Source organism: Aethalodelphis obliquidens, unplaced genomic scaffold (assembly GCF_003676395.1).
Source record: "Aethalodelphis obliquidens isolate GAN/ISIS:26980383/991018 unplaced genomic scaffold, ASM367639v1 scaffold8, whole genome shotgun sequence".
Classification (NCBI taxonomy): Eukaryota; Metazoa; Chordata; class Mammalia; order Artiodactyla; family Delphinidae; genus Aethalodelphis; species Aethalodelphis obliquidens.
The window spans coordinates 55,162,544-55,185,567 of record NW_020837952.1 but is presented as its reverse complement, the minus strand read 5'-3'; the positions used below and the strand labels follow the sequence as shown (position 1 = coordinate 55,185,567).

Here is a 23,024-nt window from a genome sequence, read left to right as displayed (position 1 = left end):
TTTATAACATTTTCCCACTGCATTTCCCATCAGGTGAACATCAGATGGAGCTACTTGATTATGTAGCAGCAAAGTTCCATGAAGAAGCTGGCATCTTCAAACTGTTGGTACGAGCTTCTAAATATTGCTCAGTCTAGAGCTATTTAGCATATTATCTTTCTTCTATTGATTCCAATTCAAATTAACTTCTTCCTTCCATTTCCAAATGCATTATTTATTTTTACATTAATCCTACACAGATCATTGATTCAATAATGGCACTTTTCCGAGTGGATTTCAGTGGTCGTGGGGAGTTGGCTGAACGGCAGCAAAAACTGGCCCAGATGTTGTCACGACTCCAAAAAATCTCAGAAGGTAGATTTTGTTCCTTAATTTTTTAAAAATAAATTATTTATTTATTTTTGGCTCCATTGCTGTGCGCAGGCTTTCTCTAGTTGCAGCGAACAGGGGTTACTCTTTTTTTTTTTTTTTTTGGCTGCATTGGGTCTTCACTGCTGTGCGCGGGCTTTCTCTAGGTGCGGTGAGCAGGGGCTACTCTTTGTTGCGCTATGCAGGCTTCTCACTGCAGCGGCTTCTCTGGTTGCGGAGCACGGGCTCTAGGCATGCGGGCTTCAGTAGTTGTGGCACATGGGCTCAGTAGTTGTGGCTCGCGGGCTCTAGAGCGCAGACTTAGTAGTTGTGGCACACGGGCTTAGTTGCTCTGCAGCATGTGGGATCTTCCTGGACGAGGGCTTGAACCCGTGTCCCCTGCCTTGGCAGGCGGATTCTTAACCACTGTGCCACCAGGAAAGTCCCTCAGAAGGTAGATTTTTAAAATAAATGGTGATATCAAAATAGCACCTGTGACTGTTTGCTAAGTAGGTTTTTCAGAGAAGCTCAGAATAATGTCAGGAGGCAATCCATTTATTAAAAATAAAATTTCCTTCATGGGAATACAACCCTTTTTTTAAACCAAAAATACTGATTCTAATACAATAAGGTACCTAAATAAGATAACAATAATAACTTTAATTTATGATATCAATGAAAAAACAGGAATGTAATCTTGTTCATCAAATAAATTCATGGCACAATATTTCTAAACTCTGAAATCTAAGCAATGAACTTTTAATATTCACATTGTCATTCTCTTAGTTTCTTAATTTTGTTTCTTGATGCAGAATATAATGTGGCTGTGTTTGTGACCAATCAAATGACTGCCGACCCAGGAGCGACTATGACGTAAGCCCTAATATTCTGCTTTTGTATTTCACAAAAGTTAATATCAAAAGGGTGAGAGTGTAGAATAGGAAATAATTCAAAAATCATCAGCCTTGATGTGGACACAGATATGTCACAAATCACTTTTTGCACAGTGCATATTACTTCATAATTGCAAATATCATTTATTTGTTATCCAGATCTATTCTTCTCTAGTTTTTTGATAAAACAAAGCAATAGTTTAACTATTTTCAGAGATACTTTGGGTTCCTTTTTGTCTAGGACTAAAAGGATATTGGAGGACAATAAGAAAAAGATCTTAGGGAAATAAAAATGTATATTCCAGATACATGAATGGTTTCTAATGCACTGATAAGCTGTTAGCCTACAAACAAAAAAAGCAGGCTCTCTATAGGATACACATGAGATATATATTTAATTTATATATTTATTATTATATAACTATAATATATTTATATTTACAGGATATACATGAGATATATTTATGGGTCTCTTATATATTTATAAGAGACTTGCTATGAGAGAAGTCTCCTGTTTGAAGAAACAGAATTTCACTCCACACTAGGCATATTCAGAATTTGTTGAAATAGTTGTGCACATAACATACATATTGATGGCTCTGCTTGAAAGATGGCAGTGAATAGAAAGACAAGGAGATGGTGGTGTGATGAATTGGGAGATTGGGATTGACATATGTATAAAATGAATAACTAATAAGAACCTGCTGTATAAAAAAATAAATAAAATTAAATTTAATAAAAAAAAGAAAGAAAGACAAGGAGAGTTAAAGTAGTATAGTGAAACAGAAAGTTCGAATAAGGACTTCCCTCGTGGTCCAGTGGTAGAGGCTCTGTCGCCTAATGCAGTGGGCCCAGGTTCGATCCCTGGTCAGGGAACTAGATCCTGTATGCCACAACTAAAAGATCCCGCAAGCCGCAACTAAAGAAAAGAAAGATCCTGCATGCCACAACTAAGACCCGGCGCAGCCAAATAAATAAATAAATATTTTTTTAAAAAAAAAAACAGAAAATTCAAAGAAAGTTCAGTTGCCACCATCGAGTTTTGAGCATTATGTATCTGAGTAAGCAGTCAAAATAGCCCTGAATCTATGTACTGCTTTTTTTTTTTTTTTTTTTTTTTTACAGTATGTGGGCCTCTCACTGTTGTGGCCTCTCCCGTTGCGGAGCACAGGCTCCGGACGCAGAGGCTCAGTGGCCATGGCTCACGGGCCCAGCCACTCCGCGGCATGTGGGATCTTCCCGGACCGGGGCACGAATCCGTGTCCCCTGCATTGGCAGGCGGACTCTCAACCACTGTGCCACCAGGGAAGGCCCTGTACTGCTTTTTTAAAGGTCTTTTCAGCAACTTCTTATTTATAATAATTTTTAGCCAGAGAAAAGTTCCAAGACTAGCATAATGAATCCACAAATATCATTTGCCTATTTTCATCAGTTGTTAACATTTTGCCACATTTTTTCCCTCTATGTGTTTGTGTGTGTGCATGTGTATGTAAAATCTCTCTATATGCTACATACACACACATGCTCATATATGTAAAAGTGTATATGTTTTGTGAACCTTTTGAGAGTTGTTTTCTCCGAACCAGTGAGAATTATTTGCAGACATCATGACACATCACTTCTTAGTACTTCAGCATATCTCTTCTAAGAATAAGAACATTCTTCTACATAACTACAACATAATTAGCACAGTCAGGGAATTTAACATTGGTGTACTATTTATCCAATACACAGTTATATTCAAGTGTCTCCAATTGTTCCAATAATATCCTTTGTAGTTTGGGGGGTTTCTTGTTTTGTTTTTGATTCAGGATCAGTTAAGGATCATGCATCCCATGTACTTGTCATGTCTCTTTAGTTTCCTTTAACCAAAACAGTTCCTCAACCTTCGTTAGATTTTTGTGACACTGACTTTCTTTTTTGGTGGCGCTGTGCAGCATGCGGGATCTTAGTTCGCCGACCAGGGATTGAACCCATGCCCCCTGTATTGGGAGTGAGTGACATTTTTGAAGCTCACAGGCCAACTGTTTTTCAGAATGTCTCTCAATTTGGAGTTGATTTTTTTCTCATTATTTAAAATGTTAAACACTTTTGGCAGGAAAACTACTAATATATAAGTAATGTTATGACCTTTTCCATATATCACATCAGGAGGCAGTTTGTCCCTTTATTAGTGATAAGTCTGATCATGGGATTAAGATGGTGTTCACAAGATTTCTCCATTGTAAAAGACCTTCTCCTGTTTGTAATTAATAAGTAATTTGTGGGGTGATACTTTGAGACTTGTGTAAATATCATGTTTTGCACCCAGTGGATTTACTAATATCCATTGCAGATTTTTGCTTAAATCATCACTGATGGTTGCAGTACAAAGTTCTGTTACTTTAAAACTGAATCAGTACATCATTTGGTAGCAGATAAATCAGTCATTGACATATATATTAGAAGATATTTGATATGATATTCTAAATTATGTAAATTGTGCTGAAATGAATGTATCTCTCTTTAGGCATTTTCTAAACTAAACGCTAAGAGTATTGCTGCATCTTCTGCAGTTTGCTATAGCTCTCACTTTTCAATATGTTTTTATGATATTTTCTACTTAATTACAGGAGATTCCAATGTGAAAAGTATTAATTACATGAAAGGTTTTAAGCAAGATCTTTTTGTTTGTTTGTTTTTTGAGTTTTATTGGCCGCACCATGTGGCATGCAGGATCTTAGCTCCCCTACCAGGGATCGAACCCATGCCCCCTCAGTGGAAGTACAGAGTCTTAACCACTGGATCACCAGGGAAGTCCAAGCAAGTTAAAAAGATTGAGGAGGGGGAAATCAATCATTTATTCATTCAGTATATATTTATTGAAAATCTACTATATATCAAGGTTCTAGGAATTCACTAGTGAACAACAGAGACTATGTGCCTTGCCTCCATTAGGAAAAAAATAAATGATATCCATTTAACTCAAAATTTTAAAGTCTTGGTTGGTCATGCATTGTCTGTAGTCCTTGAGGGGTTAAGGCAATATTCTCTGTTTTATAGGGTATCTTTCATATACAGGACATAAAGTACTTCACAAAGAGAATAATTTTAAACTGAAGAGAAATGGGAGATTTTTAAGGCTCGCTTTAAAAAGAGAAAATGACTCATTGGCTCAGAGGGAGGAAGTGGGTTGCATTCAAATAAAACAGTACAAGTTAAAGAGCAATGTTCTTTCTTCAGGTGTAGGGAGGGAACATTGAAGAGGCCAAAACTATCGACCTAGAGTTAGAAGACAAAGGAAGTCTGTGGAAATTAGGTCAGATAGGGTTCTTTTTCTTATATTTGTAGAAAGTTTCAAAAAGCTTAAAACCATTTTGAATTGACTCCAATAGGAGAAAAATAGAGAAATGACAGAAAGGAAATAATTGCAGAAGTTCAAAGAGGGGAGGAGATTTATAATGAAATAAGCTAAGAAAAGAGCCGAAGAAGGTAACAAAGACTAGTATTTTTGCTGGGTGAATCTGCTTTGAAACAGCATCTCCTCCACCTAGCCAAGTTATATGGAAACAAATTTCACTATAATTAGTATATTCTAAAGTACATCATAACAATACAAATTAAATGCATGTGCTGTAAAGCACATATATTGCCACAGCTAAATTAAAAAAGAAAACAGGACAGTTTTAAACTAAAGGATTTCAAATGCTATTAGAATACTTCCCATAAAGGAAATATCTTTGTTTCTCAGTGTTAAGGAACTCCAAGCTGCAACTCCCCTGGAGCCTGGCAGAGAAATATCACTGTAATTGGTATGAGTACCCAAGTACACTGACAATAATTGAGGCTTCCATCCCTGCATTATACTTGATGGCACATCGTATTAAAAAGGAACAAAATTATAGAGGCGAGGAGCTTCCATATGATACACCAGAGCAGTAACTCCTAGATGAGGCTTACAGATACAGATTTTAGAACTAGAATGAGCCAGTTGATGAAGGCCTGGAAATAAAGTCAAAGTATCAGCCTGTAAAGCTCCATACCACAGCAAAAATAAGATAAGCAACAAATAAGACCATGATGTTGCCCCCGACTTCATTTGTGTATTTGTTTCCCTAAAAGTCATCTTAGAACATTTGCAGTCTTGTAAATGTGCAGTTTATTCTTTAAGGATGTCACTTACTGATTCTACATCATTAGTATAAATTAAGAGGCAATATCGGGACTTCCCTGTTGGCACAGTGGTTAAGAATCTGCCTGCCAATGCAGGGGACATGGGTTTGATCCCTGGTCCTGGAAGATCCCACATGCCACAGAGCAGCTAAGCCCGTGTGCCACAACTACTGAGCCTGCGCTCTAGAGCTCGTGAGCCACAACTACTGAAGCCCGCGTGCCTAGAGGCCGTGCTCCACAAGAGAAGCCACCGCAATGAGAAGTCTCTGCACCATAACGAAGAGTAGCCCCCGCTCACTGCAACTAGAGAAAGCCCCTGCACAGCAACAAAGACCCAATGCAGCCAAAAATAAATAAATAAATTAATTAATTAATTAAAAAAAAAAGAGGCAATACGGTTAGAGAAAAAGCATTAAACCAAAGTCATTAGCATTGTGACCTTGTGCAACATTTAAATTATTTGAATTTTACTTTCCTCTCCCTCAAAATTAAGAGCACTTATATTTATTGGTTGCTTAGCATGTGCCAAGTGCTTTCATGTATCATCTTATATAATTCTCATATCACCCCAACATAACTCAGCCTCCTAGACCTCCCTGTTCTATGAAGCCAGTCTCAGTATATTACTATATCTCTCACCAACCCCCCAACAACCCCCTGCCGAATTCTATCTTCAAAAATTTGAAAAATGTAGATTTTTCTGCATATTTTGGGAGGAAATGGGGGGTGGGGTTATTTAACAAAACTTCTTAAACATACTCCTTTTTTTTTTTTTTAACCATCTCTTCTTTTTCACCAAAATTCTCTATCTTCCTCTAATCTCAAAACATCCTCCTCTCTCTTGGACATGGTTCACCCAGTCTTTCTCTCAATGGACCCCTTCTCAAAAATTCCATCTTTAAGCTTAACCCTTAGCAAGTCAAAAGTACCAGGAGTACCAATTGTCCCTCAAGTTTGCCCTTACCCAGACCCCTCAAGGCCTCCACTCCAACCAGTATTTGAGGTAGACACTATTATTATTCCTAATATATAAAGGAGGAAACAGAGGCTTAGAGTGCCTACTTGCTCAATCATACAGTTAAAAAACAGGAGTCGATTTTGAACCCAGGTTTCTTTGACTTCAAAGCTGATGCTCTTTTAGTCTCACTGTGCTATTCTTCCTATCTCACTCCCAGAAAAATATCACCTGCCCTACCATCACCATAATCCTATACTCCCTGCACCCTAATTTGCAGTTGGAAGGTCAGGAGGTTCTGGGTCTTACTGTCAACAACATAACAGGCTGTATCCTGTTCAACCAGAGGGGGATAAATGAAACAATCTTTCTTGGCCCCTCTTTATTCCTAATATCCACCCCCATCTCTTCCTCCTTCTCATCATACTCCCCCATCCCCTGAGAAAAGGAGGAAAGAAGAGAAGATAATACAAAAAAAGGGGAAATAAGAGAGTAGGCTAAAGGAGACATGTGGGTGGTTTTCTGAAGCCGTTTTTACTTGGTCAGAAATAGAAGTAAATTAAAGCCCTCTAAAAGAATGTGGAATGCTATTACACCTTCTTGTACTTTACCTCAAGACTTGTTTATAACTGCTAGAATACTCAAGAAGTTCAAAGAAACTTGAAGAAATGTTTCTTTCTTTCTTTCTTTTCTTTTTTTTTTTTTTGCGGTACGCGGGCCTCTCACTGTTGTGGCCTCTCCCGTTGCGGAGCACAGGCTCCGGACACGCAGGCTCGGCGGCCATGGCTCACAGGCCGAGCTGCTCCGCGGCATGTGGGATCTTCCCGGACCGGGGCACGAACCCGTGTCCCCTGCATCAGCAGGTGGACTCTCAACCGCTGCACCACCAAGGAAGTCCAAGAAATGTTTCTTGATTAACAAGTCACTGAAAGAGGGTTTTAACTGAATCATTTAGTTAAATAATAATAGTTACCATTTATTGAGTATCTCTTATGTGCCATGATTACTGAAAGGGTAAATCTAATGCCTTATAGATGACCTGGCACAGTTCCTGGCATGTAGTAGGCTTGCAATGAGTTAGATTAAATATATCTTGAATCTTCACAACAGCCCTGAAAAGTAAGGGGTTTTTTTGGTTCCCATTTTACAGTTAAAGAAACTGAGATTCATAAAGGTAAGTAATTAGCCCAAGGTAACATAGATAATAAGTGAATCAGGATTAGGAAGGCAGATAATAATAATTGCAGTCACTGGGTTAATGCCTTACCTAAATTATTTCATTTTATTGTTACAACTACCATACCAGTTAGGTACAATTATTATCCTTCATTTAAAATGAAGAAACAGACACTTAGAATGATCAACAATTTTCCTGAGGTCATATGGCTGGCTGATAAGCCAAAATTTGAACCCAGGTCTAACTCTAAAGCTCTTACACCACTTAGCACATTGAGGCTGTATGTGCCTGGAGAAAGGTTAGCATGCTGTCATATGAGACGCTTTGCAGGGATGTATCCATTACCCTGGTGAGTTGACCAGTGTTCAGGGCCCTCAGCCTTACGGACAGAGATTTGATTTGGTCATCCTACTGAGCATAAATCCATTTCTCAGGGACAGACTCACATTAATCAAACTCATGAGACTCAATGAAAGATCAGAGGGCCAGTTTACTGATAAAGAAAAATGTAACTACATTTGAAGTTCTTGTGACCAGGGCATTCTCTCCTTGTAGGCAGACCTCTATAAGAATCCAAATTTTAATCCAAAGCTATTACTAAATATGGAATCCAAGCAAAGGGAAATAATTAGATGAGTTAGAAGTGTCTGTCACATAGTAAGGACTCAGTAAATCTTGGTTGTGAATGTTATTGTTAATAGCCAACCACACTGGGGCAGGGGGCGGGGTGGACCATGAATCTCCTAAATTTATGAAAATTTTTGTATGTGTACATATGTGCATTTTTCTGGGGGAGAGTCTATATCTTTTATTAAATTATCAAAGTGTTAGTGACCTACAGGAAAAGTCAAGAGCCATAAATTCTACATGAAATTCTACACAGAATCCTGAACATTTTGATGGAGCAAGTAAAATTTGAATTGGCTTGATATTCTCCCAGAGCTAAGGCTGTTATGCTATGTTGCAATTTATTTTAATCAAGTATAACCTCTTACATTATGAGTCACTTTTTAGGACTTTTTTCTCCCCATATTATCTTTCCTATATGATTTCTTAGCACTTTTGCCGATCTTATCATTTATTTCTCATTTAGTTCATTCAAAATCATCTCCCTTTGGAAACGACATTCTTTTTTTTTTAATTTATTTTATTTATTTTTATTTTTGGCTGTGTTGGGTCTTCGTTGCTGCGTGAGGGCTTTCTCTAGTTGTGGCAAGCGGGGGCTACTCATTGTTGTGGTGCGTGGGCTTCTCACTGCAGTGGCTTATCTTGTTGCAGAGCATGGGCTCTAGGTGCACGGGCTTCAGTAGTTGTGGCACGTGGGCTCAGTAGTTGTGGCACGTGGGCTCAGTAGTTGTGGCTCGTGGGTTCTAGAGTGCAGGCTCAGTAGCTGTGGCACACGGTCTTAGTTGCTCCGCGGCATGTGGGATCTTCCCGGACCAGGGCTCAAACCTGTGTTCCCTGCATTGGCAGGCGGATTCTTAACCACTGCCCCACCAGGGAAGTCCGGAAACGACATTCTTAACACTCAGGCTCTTCACCTGGAGTAATCAATGACAGGCAGTAGTACCTATTCTCTTTTGTGCATAGGGTACCACATTGGTAATAACAAACAATACTTTGTTAAGAAAAAAACATAGCCATACAGCTAAAACCTAGATTCCTGCTCTTCCTTAGATTATCTGTAAGGGGGTGGAGGTGGGGAGGATTACTTCAATTAGGGGGAAATCCTGTCTCCTTTTACATTTCCCTTTCTGTCAGAACACCCTTTAAAAGTTCCTTGAATTACAGCTTCTTTGAAGATATATCACAAATCTGTGTCTAAAAGGATCTAATTTGGAGGAAACCCAAATTTTCTTCTCTTCCCGTATCCATTCAACAAGAGTTATTGAGTGTCTTTTATATTATAGGTACTTTTCTAGGCACTGGAGTTACTAAAATGAATAAGGATTTAGAGTATAGTTGGGGAATGAGACCCATGAATTAAAAATTATAATGTAGTGTGCTTTAATAGAGTTATATACATAGTGATATGAGAGGACAGGGGAGGTAGCTCTACTCTGTTTCAGGGTATCAGGCATGGTTTTCAAGAAGGGATGACACTTGATGGGTGAGTAGGAGCTAAATGAGTAAACACAATAGGAAAGGGGCTTTTGCTTCAGAGATAACTGAGTTTATAAAGGCATTGAGGTATAAGAGGACTTGCTGAAATAAGAAAAAATAAAAGTTTGAGGAGGAAGAATGAGTACAGCTGTAGATAAGTACAGTGAGCCCTTCGTACCCATAGGTTCCACATCCATGAATTCAACCAACCTAGGATCAAAAATAATCAGAATAGGGCTCCCCTGGTGGCGCAGTGGTTGAGAGTCCGCCTGCCGACGCAGGGGACACGGGTTCGTGCCCCGGTCCGGGAAGATCCCACATGCCGCTGAGCGGCTGGGCCCGTGAGCCATGGCCGCTGAGCCTGCGCGTCCGGAGCCTGTGCTCCGCAGCGGGAGAGGCCACAACAGTGAGAGGCCCACGTACCACAAAAAAAAAATAAAATAAAAAAAAAAAATAATCAGAATAAAAAAATCCAGAAAGTTCTAAAAAGCAAAATTTGAATTTGCTGTGCTCTAGCAGCTATTTACATAGAACTTAAATTGTATTTACAACTATTTGTGTAGCATTTACATTGTATTAGGTATTATAAGTAATCTAGAGATGATTTAAATTATATGGGAGGACACAATATTGTAAATCAACTATACTCCAATAAAATTTTTTATTTTTTTCGGTACGCGGGCCTCATACTGCCGTGGCCTCTCCCGCTGCGGAGCACAGGCTCCGACGCGCAGGCCCAGCCGCTCCGCCGCACGCAGGACCCTCCCAGACCGGGGCACGAACCCGCGCCCCCTGCATCGGCAGGCGGACCCCCAACCACTGCGCCACCAGGGAAGCCCTAAAAAAATTTTTTTAATTAAAAAAATAAAGTATATGGGAGGATGTGTGTAGGTTACATGCAAATACCTCACCATTTTATATAAGGGACTTGAGCATTCGTGAATTTTGGTATCCATGGTTGGGAGGTGGGTTTTGGAATGGATCCCCCTGTGGATACCGAGGGAGGACTGTATGTAGGTAGCAGACAAAAAGAAGCAGAAGTTGAGGGACTGTCTTCCTGAGAGCACTCCTTTTCTTTGTGAAGAAGCAGGCAATGTCATCCGAAGTTAGGGAAAAGAACAGAAAAGAGCGCTTAAGGAGACTACTGAAAGTTTGGTAAAGGGGAGGTGAGGTTAACCATGCTCATATAGAAGAATTACTAGGCAGTATGGAGAGACCATCTGTGAGAAGCATTAACACAGCTGTTAAAACTTCTCTCTGACCATTTAGCGAACCCCGACTCTCCTTTCTTGTCTCCTCTTCATAGCAGTTTCTAACTGGTCTACCTGCTGTAGGGGCACCTATCTTTCTATTGCCCAATATTCTCCTTGGTATTTTTGTAACTTCTATGTCTTAAGCACAAAAAATATTTTTGAGCACCCACTGTGTGGCTGGTTGCTACAGAGCTGAATACAATGTCATGTGCCCTTAAGGAGCTTAGTGATAGGTAATAGGCGAGGAATTGAGGGGGAATAAATATGTAAATAATAATAGCACTAAAGGCAGGACATGAAAAATGCACTAAAGAAGCATAAATACAGTGTTTGCAAGTTCAGAGTTCACAGCCCAGCTGAGAATATCATCAGACCCTCAAGCAGCCCATCTATGTAGAACATAGGATTCTTTTAAGACCTTGAAGAACCACCTGTAATGGAGGGTAACCTGGAAGGTTTAGAGTTATTCCATTAAAAAGAGTGGCATTGATCTGTAAGCGTTATAGAGACAATTCATCTCTAGCTATTCCATCCAACTGAAAGGGCTTCATTGCTTTACTACCCTTTCAGCTGTCTGAGTAAAGCAACCTATCTTCTGACTTCTTAACTCCTGTCAGTCTCACCTGCCTGGATGCTACTCTCTTGATAGTGGTTCACTCCAAAACTAACTCTGTTCTTGTTCTCACGTTGGACCTGCTGAATCAATCAATCCTATCCAACCCCAGCCAGCTGGTCCTAACCTGTGAGCCATTTAATCAAGCAGCAGTTTATTTTTTATTTTTTTCAAGTGTTTGACTCCGCAAAACTCAGAAGGCACTAACGGACAGCCAACAAACCCATCCCCGTGGTGCCCTGAGTGAAGACAAGTCAGCTTAGATATATGATGGACTAAAATCCCACCACCTAAGACTCTAAGCAGTGAAATGAACAGCCAGCAAAAGGCAGCAGTTTGGGACTTCCCTGGAGGTCCAGTGGTTAAGACTCCGCACTCCCACACAGGAGGTGCGGTTTCGATCCCCAGTCAGGGAACTAAGATCCCATGTGCTGTGAGGAGTTGCCCAAATAAATAAAAAATAAAATAAAATAAAAGCAGCAGTTTATATTAGCAGACTCCTTTCCCAGAGAGCTTCATATCCCCATTAACCTACAATCTTTTTAGCCTCGTGTCAATCAGCCACATCGTCACTACACCAAGCCTCATGCTTACAGTAAACAGAATCCTGAACTTCATGGAGCAAGCAGAATTTGAATTGACTTGCAACTGAATTCTCCGAAAGCTGAGGCTATTATGCTATACCAAAATTTATTTTGATCAAGTGTAACCTGTTAGTTTAAGTTCAGTTCCATTTGTTGATGATTTTGAAGCCTAGATTTTCTTCTTCATCAAAGGAGATGATCTTGTGGTTTTCTCCTTCATTCTATTGATATGGTATATCACAATGATGATTTTCCTATGTTGAACCACTCTTGCATTCCTAGAATAAATACTACTTGGTCATGGTGTATAATCCTTTTGATATGTTGCTGGATTCGGTTTGCTAGTATTTTGCGGAGGCTTTTTGCACCTAGGCTTTTTTGAAGGGTGGGCTTACTATATTAGGTTTATTAAGAACCTTTCACTTCTTGCCAAGTGAGTGTTAGTCCCCTAGTGAGTATATCTCTCAAGAGTGTCAATATTTGTAACTACCTTGCAATTATAATATATTTTTGAATTGATAAAATCATAGTAAGAGCTTATCTTTTTTGTATCCTATTTTAGAAGAACAAACTTTAGACATCAGCAATAAAGATATTTCTGAGATTCTTCTCACCTTAAATTCATAACCAGTACAACACTGAAGGTTTCCAATGTACAGTTAATGAATAAGAAGGAGGTTCTCAATCTGCTGTCATTTATGTCATAGCATCATGAGGGAGGGTTGGATATTACTTATTCATTAGACTAGAATAGTGGTTGGCACACAGTAAGCCATTAATAAATACTTCTGATACATGAACGAATGAATAAATTCAATCTTTGTATTTTGTAAAGAAAAATTGCTTAACCCCAAGATTTATCCTAAAACAGTGAGTAGTGTTTTATTTGTTTTTTTATTTTTAAAAAATCAAACAAAACATGAACCATTTATCATAGGAATCTCAGAAGCCTGAACTGGATGGCAATGGGGTACATAGCAGCTCCAAACTCTAGCCCATTCCCTGGTTTATGAACAAGCCTCTGCTTGTTTAGAACGCAAACCTACTCTGTCCCCTGCCATACTCCACAGAAAAGTTGCCTTGTAATTGCAGGTAGTACTGTATATAGTCCATATGATGAAACCTGAAAAGGTGTTTTATTAATTCAGTTTTCAGGCAGACCCCAAAAAACCCATCGGGGGACACATTCTGGCTCATGCTTCAACAACAAGAATAAGCTTGCGAAAGGGAAGAGGAGAGCTGAGAATTGCCAAGATTTATGACAGGTAAATATTTCTTATCTTAATCAGATTCTTGCGCATATGATATTATATAGAATTGCCTCTCCTGAGAGGCTATAATTATTCCACTGGCAGACACTACATGTTTGAATTTCCTTCTCAAAAAGTATGCAATTCATTGAGAAGTCCCTACTATGTACTGGGTTCTAGGGATTTGGAGATCTTGTTGACAGATTGACTTGGTCTCTGACCTTCCCAATCTTACAGTGAAGCTAGAAAATGAAATGATTCCAATTGAAGTGAGGTAAATACAGGAAAAGTACAGCATGTGATAGGGATGTTCTTCTTTCTTTCTGCCAGTTTTTTTTTCAGGTTTCAGTTTAAACACTGCTTCCTCAAGGAACCTTTCCCTGACCCTTACATTCTAAGCTAATACTCTATATTACACCTTTTATTCTTTCACAGTACTTTACTTATTTAATTAACAGTTATAAGCTTAGATTTTACCAGCAACAAACCTAAAGCGATTTGAATTGGGGAGGCATTACCCACCCCTTCCTGAGCGTTGCTGCTGACCCTTCTCTGTGGACCTCCCCCATTTTTGCCCATCTGAGGGGTTGGCAGGGGAGGGTACCCCCACCTTCCCTGCAGCTGTTCCTCAGGATTCATGACTTTGACTGGGTCTAGAAAGGTTGAGCTGGAAGGGGTGGCCCCTGGTCACTTTCTGAGCACATGTCTCAGAGACCTGGGGCTGGTGGGAGTGCTGCTGGAGCTGGATTTCAACACATAGGGTGCTGCTGGGCCAGCTGGTAGGGTTGCTGGGCTCCAGGCCTCTAGCTCCAGCTCTTGCAGACCTAGGCCCCTCTCTGACCCGAGAAAGCTCCTCAGGCCCTTGAAGCTGATAAACCAAGAGAGTAAGGAAACATTCTTTAGAGTGAGAAAGCTAATGTTTCAGCCACTTAGAGATAAACTGCAAAACTAGAGCCTGGCATGGGGCTGGGGCTAAAGATTTTTCTCGAATTTTTCAAGATTTGCAAGTATGCAGCTTGGAAGGAGGCTGGTGGTTTTACTGTTAAAAAAGCAATAACGTGGCTTTTCCTGTAAGGCTTGCATAGTACTTCTTACCCCTCTCCTGTCTCCCCCTGCAAAGATGGTGCTGGAATGTTCTGGAAGGTCATGTCAACTTCAGCTTTCCTGTGGAAACTGAAGCCATTGGGGTTTTCTGTCCAAATTCAAAAGGAGTCATATGTGTGTGTGTGTGTGTGTGTGTGTGTGTGTGTGTATGCATATATGTAGATGTACATATATACACATACACTCATTTTATATACATGTATGTACATGCAAGTATTATAATATACATATATACGTATGCAAATATATGAATAAACTTTGACAACATAATTGATGTACATGGTAAAAAATAAATAAATAAAATCAAACAGTACAAAAAAAAGAGTTATAAGCTTAATAAGTTTTTACAGAGAAACCTATTACATATCAGCTGTTCTAGATTCTGGGGATAGAGCAGTGAACAAAACAAAAAGACAAGGCCCTGCCCTCATGGAGCTTACATTCCATTAGTAATGATTTATGTAACATATGTCATCCCCACTAGACAGTAAATACGCTGAGGACAGAAATACTATTCTCTTGCTTACCACTGTATTCTTAGTTCCTCGGACATAATAGATGTATTTGTGACTGACTGATTAGCCAATCCTGGCAACAAGGTAAAGATTTGTAATAACTCTTTACCCTGGGGAAGGAAAAATCAGCCAAAAAGGAACCAGATGAGCTCTGTATCTGGTTTTGACTATGAATCACAGTACTTACTATGTATTGTCATTGAAAAATATTAAATAATCAGTTCCCCCCTCTATCTGGTTTTTATTCAGACCATTTTGCTTTTCATCATCAGTCCCTGTAGAAGACTGTGATACACATATGCAAGTGCTATGCTTTGTAGAGCTTCAGCAATCTCTAGAAATTTGTTACAAATGTTCTTTGTTGAATTAAGTAGATAGTAGGATTGTTCCATAATTTTACTAAAATTTCTTGGTCTATATCTTGGACAGATTGCTGTGCTTAGAACTTTCTGAAACATTTTTCACTCTGAATTGTAATCATCTGATTACATGTACATCTCCCTCACTACAGGGACTGAGTCTGGTTCACTAATGTCCCCAGCACCTAGCATGGTCCTTGGCACATAGTAAGAGCTCAATAACTATTTGTTGAATTAATAAATGAATGAATTCCATCTACATGTTCAATCATTTGTATATTTAATCAAGTCCTCCAAACTTTTAGGAACAAATAACCTCTGCAGTTTTTACAGTCCTAAGAGAACACTAGGGTTCTGCAGTCTCAACAAAGGATAATTAAAATTATCGTAGAAGTTAGTCATGTCAACTTTTCATAAATCTGAATAAAAATAGCAAAACTAGATCAGAACTTAAAATGTGAAAACTTAATTTGCTGTGCATCTTGTACTGCCTTCTTTCTGGTCTCTAAAGATTTCTCACAAAGAATTCTCCTTGACTTTAGAAAAGATTTTTGGTAGAGAAGATCATGATGCTATAAATGATAGCTAACACTTACTGAGTGGCTACTATGTGCTAGGCCTGTGCCAAGTGCTTTATTTATTTACTTTTTCATTGTTTTTAAGGACAACCTTAAGAGATAGAGATTATTATCCCCATTTACACATGAGGAAACCAAGGCCCCAAGTAGTTAGGTAACCACTGCCCCTCTACAGTCTATTTTAAACACAGAAGCCAGAATGATCCTTTGTAACACCAAGTCAGAGCATATCTATCCTCTCTTTAAAACACTCCTATGGGGCTTCCCTGGTGGCGCAGTGGTTGAGAGTCCGCGTGCAGATGCAGGGGACACGGGTTCGTGCCCCGGTCCGGGAAGATCCCACATGCCGCAGAGCGGCTAGGCCCGTGAGCCATGGCCGCTGAGCCTGCGTGTCCGGAGCCTGTGCTCCGCAACGGGAGAGGCCATAACAGTGAGAGGCCCGCGTACCGCAAAACAAAACAAAACAAAACACTCCTATGACTCCCCATCTTAACTCAGAATAAAAGCCCATGTCTCTACACTGGTTTACAGAGCACTACATGAATGGCCCTATTCTTATTCCTCCTGTTTTCCCCCTTGCTCACCATGCTTCAACTTCAGTGGGCACCTTGATATTCCAGAAACATGCCAGTCACACTCCTCCCTTAGGGCCTCGCCTCTGTGATTATTGCTCTCCCTGCCTGGAATAAGCTTCCCCCACATAGCCCTCTCTCTGGCTCTCTCCCTCGGCTCCTTCAAGTCTTTGATCAAATGTTACCTTCTCAACAAAATGCCTATCTTGATCTCCCTATTTAAAATTGCAGCTAGCCTTGTCCCAGTTTCCATACTTCCAATCTCCCTTATCCAGCTCTATTTTTTTCTTTCCCTATAACACTTATTTTCTAACATATCACATATTTATTTATTTATTATGTCCATTATTTATTGTCTGTCTGTCCTTCCCCAAAATATAAGTTCCACAAGGCCAGAGATCTTTGTCTATTTTTTTCACATACGGATCTCAAGTGCCTACAACAGGGATATAGGAAGTGCTCAGTAAATTTTTTTTCTTTTTTCTTTTTTTTCAATTTTTGGCTGCATTGGGTCTTTGTTGCTGCACGCGGGCTTTATCTAGTTGTAGCAAGCAGGGGCTACTCTTCGTCGCGATGTGCATTGCAACGGCTTCATTGCGGTGGCTTCTCTTGTTGCAGAGCATGGGTTCTAGGCACACAAGCTTCAGTAGTTGCAGCACGTGGGCTCAGTATTTGTGGCACGCAGGTCCTAGAGTGCACGGGCTTCAGTAGTTGTGGCGTGCGGGCTCTAGAGCACAGCCTCAGTAGTTGGGGCGCACAGGCTTAGTTGCTCCTTGGCATGTGGGATCTTCCTGGACCAGGGTTCAAACACTCCCCTGCATTGGCAGGCAGAGTCTTAACCACTGCGCCACCAGGGAAGTCCCAGTAAATATTTTCTTAATGAGTAGGTGAATGGACTTGCCCCACATCACAAAACCAATAAGTAATGGAACCAGGATTAGAATCTATACTGTCTGAATCTAGGGTCTACACTTTTAACCACTACACTATTTCTTAGTTTATTAAGGATTATCTATTCAGGGTAGTAATAGCTAGTCTGCTATAGCTACTCCCATGGCTTCAACTACTACCTTATACAGACGTAAGAGAAAGACATTTCTTGTTAAAACAGAATTCCCCAAGAATTGAGCAGAAAAGGGTTCTCATAATTCCCAGGAATACAGGAGTGACTACAAAAGGGAACCTAGCCTTTTTCCTTGAATAGCCTATAGTTACTGCTTCTGTAAGTAACTATAACTGGCCCTCAAGTGTATATTTTCTCTCTTTAAAACTTTGAGTGAATAAAAACCCCATTTATTTTATTCTACTTAGCATATCTGAGATCAGTGAACATTAAAACTCTACTGAATTCAAAGGAAAATCAAATTTTAAACAATTACAAAAAATGAAAAGGCATACAAATGGTCAAGTTTCTAAAGTCATTGTTTTTTATTCTGTTTCAAAACCAAAACAAACAAACAAGCAAAAATCCCTGGTTCAACTTAGCAGATACTTTGCTTGGCTTCCCTCTTTCTCAACTCCTTGTCTTCCTGCCATTTTTAAGTGACTGACTATTTTCCATCAAAGTCAAAAAGTTATTTTCTAATTCCACTCACGCCTTCTTATTCTTCAACTCCAACTTCAGTCTAGCAAGACCTACTTTATCTATAGCTCATGTTCTATCCTCCAGGGAGATTCCTCTGCTCTTTCTTAAGGGAAGTAACCTTACCCATGGTGTGCTCAAAGTATACTAGCTAATCTGCACCCTCCAAACAAAACAAAACAACCAAACAAACAAAATGAAAAAACAAAAACCAATTTTGCTTGACAATATAGCCTACTGATTAAGATCATGAGCTTTGGAATCAAATACCTTAGTCTCTAATCCTGGCATCTTCAATTCCCAGCACTGTGACCTTGATCAAATTACTTCTCTGAACCTCAGTCTTCTCATCTATAAAATATGGATAATAATACATACCCAACAGAGTAATCGTAAAGTTTAAATGAAATAATAAAAGGGAGACTGACACATAATAGTAAATACTTAATAAATGGAAGCTATTAATATTACCGTACAGTCACCATAACCTGAATATAATAACAGCACAAAGTAGCAGTAGGCTCTTTCTCTCATGGTCAGTAATTTTCAAATTCCTATTTTTAGTCTAACATTTTATTCAAGTGTTAGATATTCATTTCCAACTACTTGCAGACCTCCTCTACATCAATGCCCCACAGGTATCTCAAGCTCAACATATCTAAACCTAACTTCTTATTCTTCCTCTCTTTCTTATACACAAAACAAGCTTCTCTATTCCTACCCTTTTGTTTGTGCTAGAAATGGAATACCCCCATTTCTGTCTCAAAGGCTTCTGTGAAGTCCTCTATTATCTATGAAATCTTTCCTGATCAACCTAGCCTGCATAACTTCTTTCCTTAGAGTTCTATAACATATACTGACTTTATGGAACTTAGCTTACTTTGCATATTTGTTATGTCATAGCTCACCTTTTAGGCTTCTTGAGAGTAAAGACTCTGTCTCATTTTTGTAAATTCTGTGGGGTCTAATACATGCTAAAGTATGATTTTCAAAGAGTTAAAAACATCACTTTCTGCAAATAAGCATAAAATGGACGTGTCAAAGATTTTATTCAACTCCTTAATTAATGAGGAAACCACTGATTCAAAGGATAATTTGAGGAACAGAGATTTATGTAGTTGGTCAAAGCAATGCTGAAATAAATTTGCTAATAGATACAAAACTGGTTAATATCCTACCAGGCAATAAATTGTAAAATTTGAAGCTGTCTTTTCTACTGGAGAGAAATCAATTGTTTCTCTACACAATGAAATTAATTTCCATTGCTGTAGACTGGCATCATAAGAATAATCTGCATTGTTATCAGTTTTCTACAAATTAATCTCTACTCCTATAGAGCTGTAGAATAAATTAAAAGGTAAAATTTAAAAGAGCATGAAATCATGACTCGTACAAGTATAAAATTTCAAAGATTTTATTTAACTCATTACCTCATGCAGGAACCAATAAGATTTTATAACCAGATCAAAGGAAAAATCAAATTACCACACATATGTAGTCAAACAAGTAATGCTGAAATGAATCACAAATTGATAAAAAATGGGTCAATATCCATAAGACAATAATCAATTGCATTCCTCCTCACACAATTTACATTTCTATGAACCAGGATAATTTGTATGACTCATAGTTTTCTACAGCTCATGGAGTTGTAAAACAGCTCAAAGACAATGAAAGCCACGGAGTCCTCATAGATTTGGATAACCTCGAAGGATGTGTTAGGCAACCTATTTTTTCGCTGAAGGTACTCAGTTATCTTTTAGTTCATTTCAAAGTCTTTCATGGTTTTTGCCTACATTAGTCTAGTCAATGGAAATGTGCACACCCATTTAAAAATTTTTATTGAGGTATTTGATTTACAATACCTGTGTCCCTTGCATTGGCAGGCAGATTCTTAACCACTGCGCCACTAGGGAAGTCCTATTTGTAGACTTTTTAATGATGGCCATTCTGACCAGTGTGAGTTAATACCTCATTGTAGTTTTGATTTGCATTTCTCTAATAATTAGCAATGATGAGCATCTTTTCATGTGCATATTGGCCATCTGTATGTCTTCTTTGAAGAAATGTCTATTTAGGTCTTCTGCCCATTTTTCGATTGGGTTGTTTTTTTGTTATTGAGTTGTATGAGGTACATACCCATTTAGAATCAGATAAGCCTCCAAGGGTCTGCTACATAATACCTGACAGTGCACTGTAAGAACACACAGTTATCCCTTTTTGCCTATTTCCAAGTGTGGGGTAGTTTTTCTTGATGTTTAGAACCTTACATATAGAAGTTGTTCAATAAATGTTTGTGATGGTTGATAATACTTGTAGGAAAATTCTGTAGTCCACATTTAGCTGTACCAACTCACATGTCTCTGGAGACTCAGACTAATAGGAATGTGATGCTGTGACATGAATATAGTATTTATAGAAATAGAGCTTTTTATAAACTTCTGTTCCTTTGTATTCTGTTAGCCCTGAGATGCCTGAAAATGAAGCCACCTTCGCAATAACTGCTGGAGGAATTGGGGATGCCAAGGAGTAGGTGGCGAATTGATGCAAATTGCTTCTTAGTGCTTATTAGGAGCTGAAGAAATGGAAAAGCAGTCTCAAATTTCAGATCTTGAAGAGTCTGTTTTTTTTCATGTGTTATTAAAGGAAAGTCAGCAAAAGAGAATTAAATCATATTTATCTTAAAGGTCTCTGATTTACAATAACTACACACTGTATGTCGGTTCAGGAATATAAATATGTACATGAATGAATAAACCTTTTGAAAAATAGTTTGGGAAGGGGTACCTCACTTTAGCTTCCCAAAGTGAGCCACTAAGCAGATGGCAAGTCTAAGAGCTCAGAAATGTCTCCTCCTCCTAACAGCTGCCCCCCAAACACTTACAGAAGTGAATACACTTACAAATGAGGGAGACATTTAAGGGAAGAATGTTTACAGGACACACAAAAGAGCTTTTTTATTTATGATATCAAACTATATATTCATATTTATAGCAACAGAAAAGAAACATTAAATTAAGCTAAATTTTAAATCATTTGACTTTTCGACAAGTTGAAATTACCTTTTAAAAATGTATTTCTGGGGCTTCCCTGGTGGCGCAGTGGTTGGGAGTCCGCCTGCTAATGCAGGGGACGCAAGTTCGTGCCCGGGTCTGGGAGAATCCCTGCATGCCGCGGAGCGGCTGGGCCCGTGAGCCATGGTCGCTGAGCCTGCGCGTCCGGAGCCTGTGCTCCGCGACGGGAGAGGCCACGGCAGTGACAGGCCCGCGTACCGCAAAAAAAAAAATTTTTTTAATTAAAAAATAAAATAAAAATATACTTCTGATACATACATATTTTACTGGGAAGATAAAAGGGAAGGTAATTAGGAACTTTATAATTTTGGGTGGTCAAGATAGCATGCCTTTTTGGGCCTCTCACTGCCGTGGCCTCTCCCTTTGCGAAGCACAGGCTCCGGACGCGCAGGCTCAGCGGCCATGGCTCACGGGCCCAGCCGCTCTGCGGCATGTGGGATCCTCCCGGACCAGGGCACAAACCCGCGTCCCCTGCATCGGCAGGCGGACTCTCAACCACTGCGCCACCAGGGAAGCGCAGCATGATTTTTATATTTTAAGTTTTGGGTAGAGAATTCAGACTCTACTTTAAAATATTAAAATTAATTTAAATGTAAAATTTCTGGATACTAATTTTATAAATGTATAAAAATATTGGTTTCTCTAATTAAAGGAAAATAAAATCTAGTTTTCAAAATGTATGTATGATAAAAATATTTATTAATTAAAACACTAATAATATAGTGACAATCTTTATAGGTCTCAGAAAGATTTAATATCTTATGTTGCATCCACTTGTATGAGAATTCAAGTATTAAAAGTACCATTTGTTACAAAAGGTATTTGACTATCCTTAAATCATTTACTCACCAATTGTATACTGAATGCTAAGTGCTAAAGAATCTACAAAAGAAGTATGGTTCCTGCCCTCAAAGAATGTGTATACTAGTTAAGAGAAAAGACTAATATTTACGAAAGGATGAGAGGACAAATGATTATAATTAATTTGGATTGTGTGATTCCAAAAATCAGAGAGGAAAGGTTAAGCTGTAGGACAGCATGTGCAAGTATAGAAGCTGGAATTTGGAAACAAAGAGACCAACCTGGCAAGCAGAAATTGTTCACAGTGTGGAGTTCTGGGAAATAAGAGCTTTTTAATTTTATAATTTTTAAAGCTCAGAAGCTGCTCCTCTGAATAAGCAGACGTTAAAGTCACTATGGAGCAGATTTTCTGTATTCTGCAAAGTCAGTTAAATGCCTTTTCTTAGTATGCAAATATAAATGCACACTTTTTCCTGGGGAAGGGAAGGTTTTGCTACTTGATAAAAACAGCATCTACTAGAGATTCCCTGGTATGCCAAGTCCTGGAGAAGGAATGGACTAATTTGTATAGAGCCCAGAGCTGTTTGATAGGAAAGGAAATAAAACTCCCAAGATTTGAATTTCAGAAAAATTTTCTAGGTTAAGCTGAGTACCCCCCTGACAAGGAGAATTTACCCATTGGTGTAGAGTTGGAAACCAGGGCTCAACACAGGGCCTACAGTTCTGTGGGGGAGGCTGGTTTCAATATGGCACGTGGCTAGGACTGGAAACCTCTCTGGATCCAGCCACTCTGATATGTCCTGCTTTGGAGAACAGTAGCTGAGCATGTGAATGTGAACTAAAAAGCTGTAAACTTGGGGCTCAACTTTGGGACAGCATAGTAGATTGTGCAGTGCCCACTGAACTTTTCTAGGTCAGGGTTCAATTTGCCACCAATGATCAAAGCATCAGGTCTTTCCAGTCCTCCCTCTCCATCTGACTGTACAAATAGCTTTGGCTTATTCCAAGCGGGAGAGAGAGACTCAAAAAAGAGATGTTATTGGTCAGGACTCTTTTAGTCACAAGCCACAGAAACTCAAACTAGCAAATGCAAGACATGAATTCATTGGCT

At 39.2% G+C, this 23,024-nt stretch overlaps 1 protein-coding gene and 1 non-coding gene across 3 annotated transcripts in view; one reads left to right on the top strand and one right to left on the bottom strand.

Annotated features, from left to right (window-relative positions):
* Positions 1 to 20,713, top strand: part of DMC1 (DNA meiotic recombinase 1) — a 39,831-nt gene extending 19,118 nt beyond the window's left edge. The window contains exons 10-14 of one of the 2 annotated variants that reach the window (XM_027107662.1): positions 34 to 107; positions 240 to 354; positions 1,161 to 1,221; positions 13,227 to 13,343; positions 20,502 to 20,713. In XM_027107662.1, coding sequence (XP_026963463.1) covers positions 34 to 107; positions 240 to 354; positions 1,161 to 1,221; positions 13,227 to 13,343; positions 20,502 to 20,571 — 437 coding nt within the window. In that variant the 3' untranslated portion in view covers positions 20,572 to 20,713. The remainder of the gene's footprint in view (positions 1 to 33; positions 108 to 239; positions 355 to 1,160; positions 1,222 to 13,226; positions 13,344 to 20,501) is intronic. The other variant, XM_027107663.1, reaches the window with a different exon arrangement.
* LOC113621356 (small nucleolar RNA SNORA79) lies at positions 11,667 to 11,818 on the bottom strand. The gene has a single exon (XR_003433144.1). It is a non-coding gene; the product is annotated as a small nucleolar RNA SNORA79 (small nucleolar RNA).
* Positions 20,714 to 23,024: the final 2,311 nt, after the last annotated feature.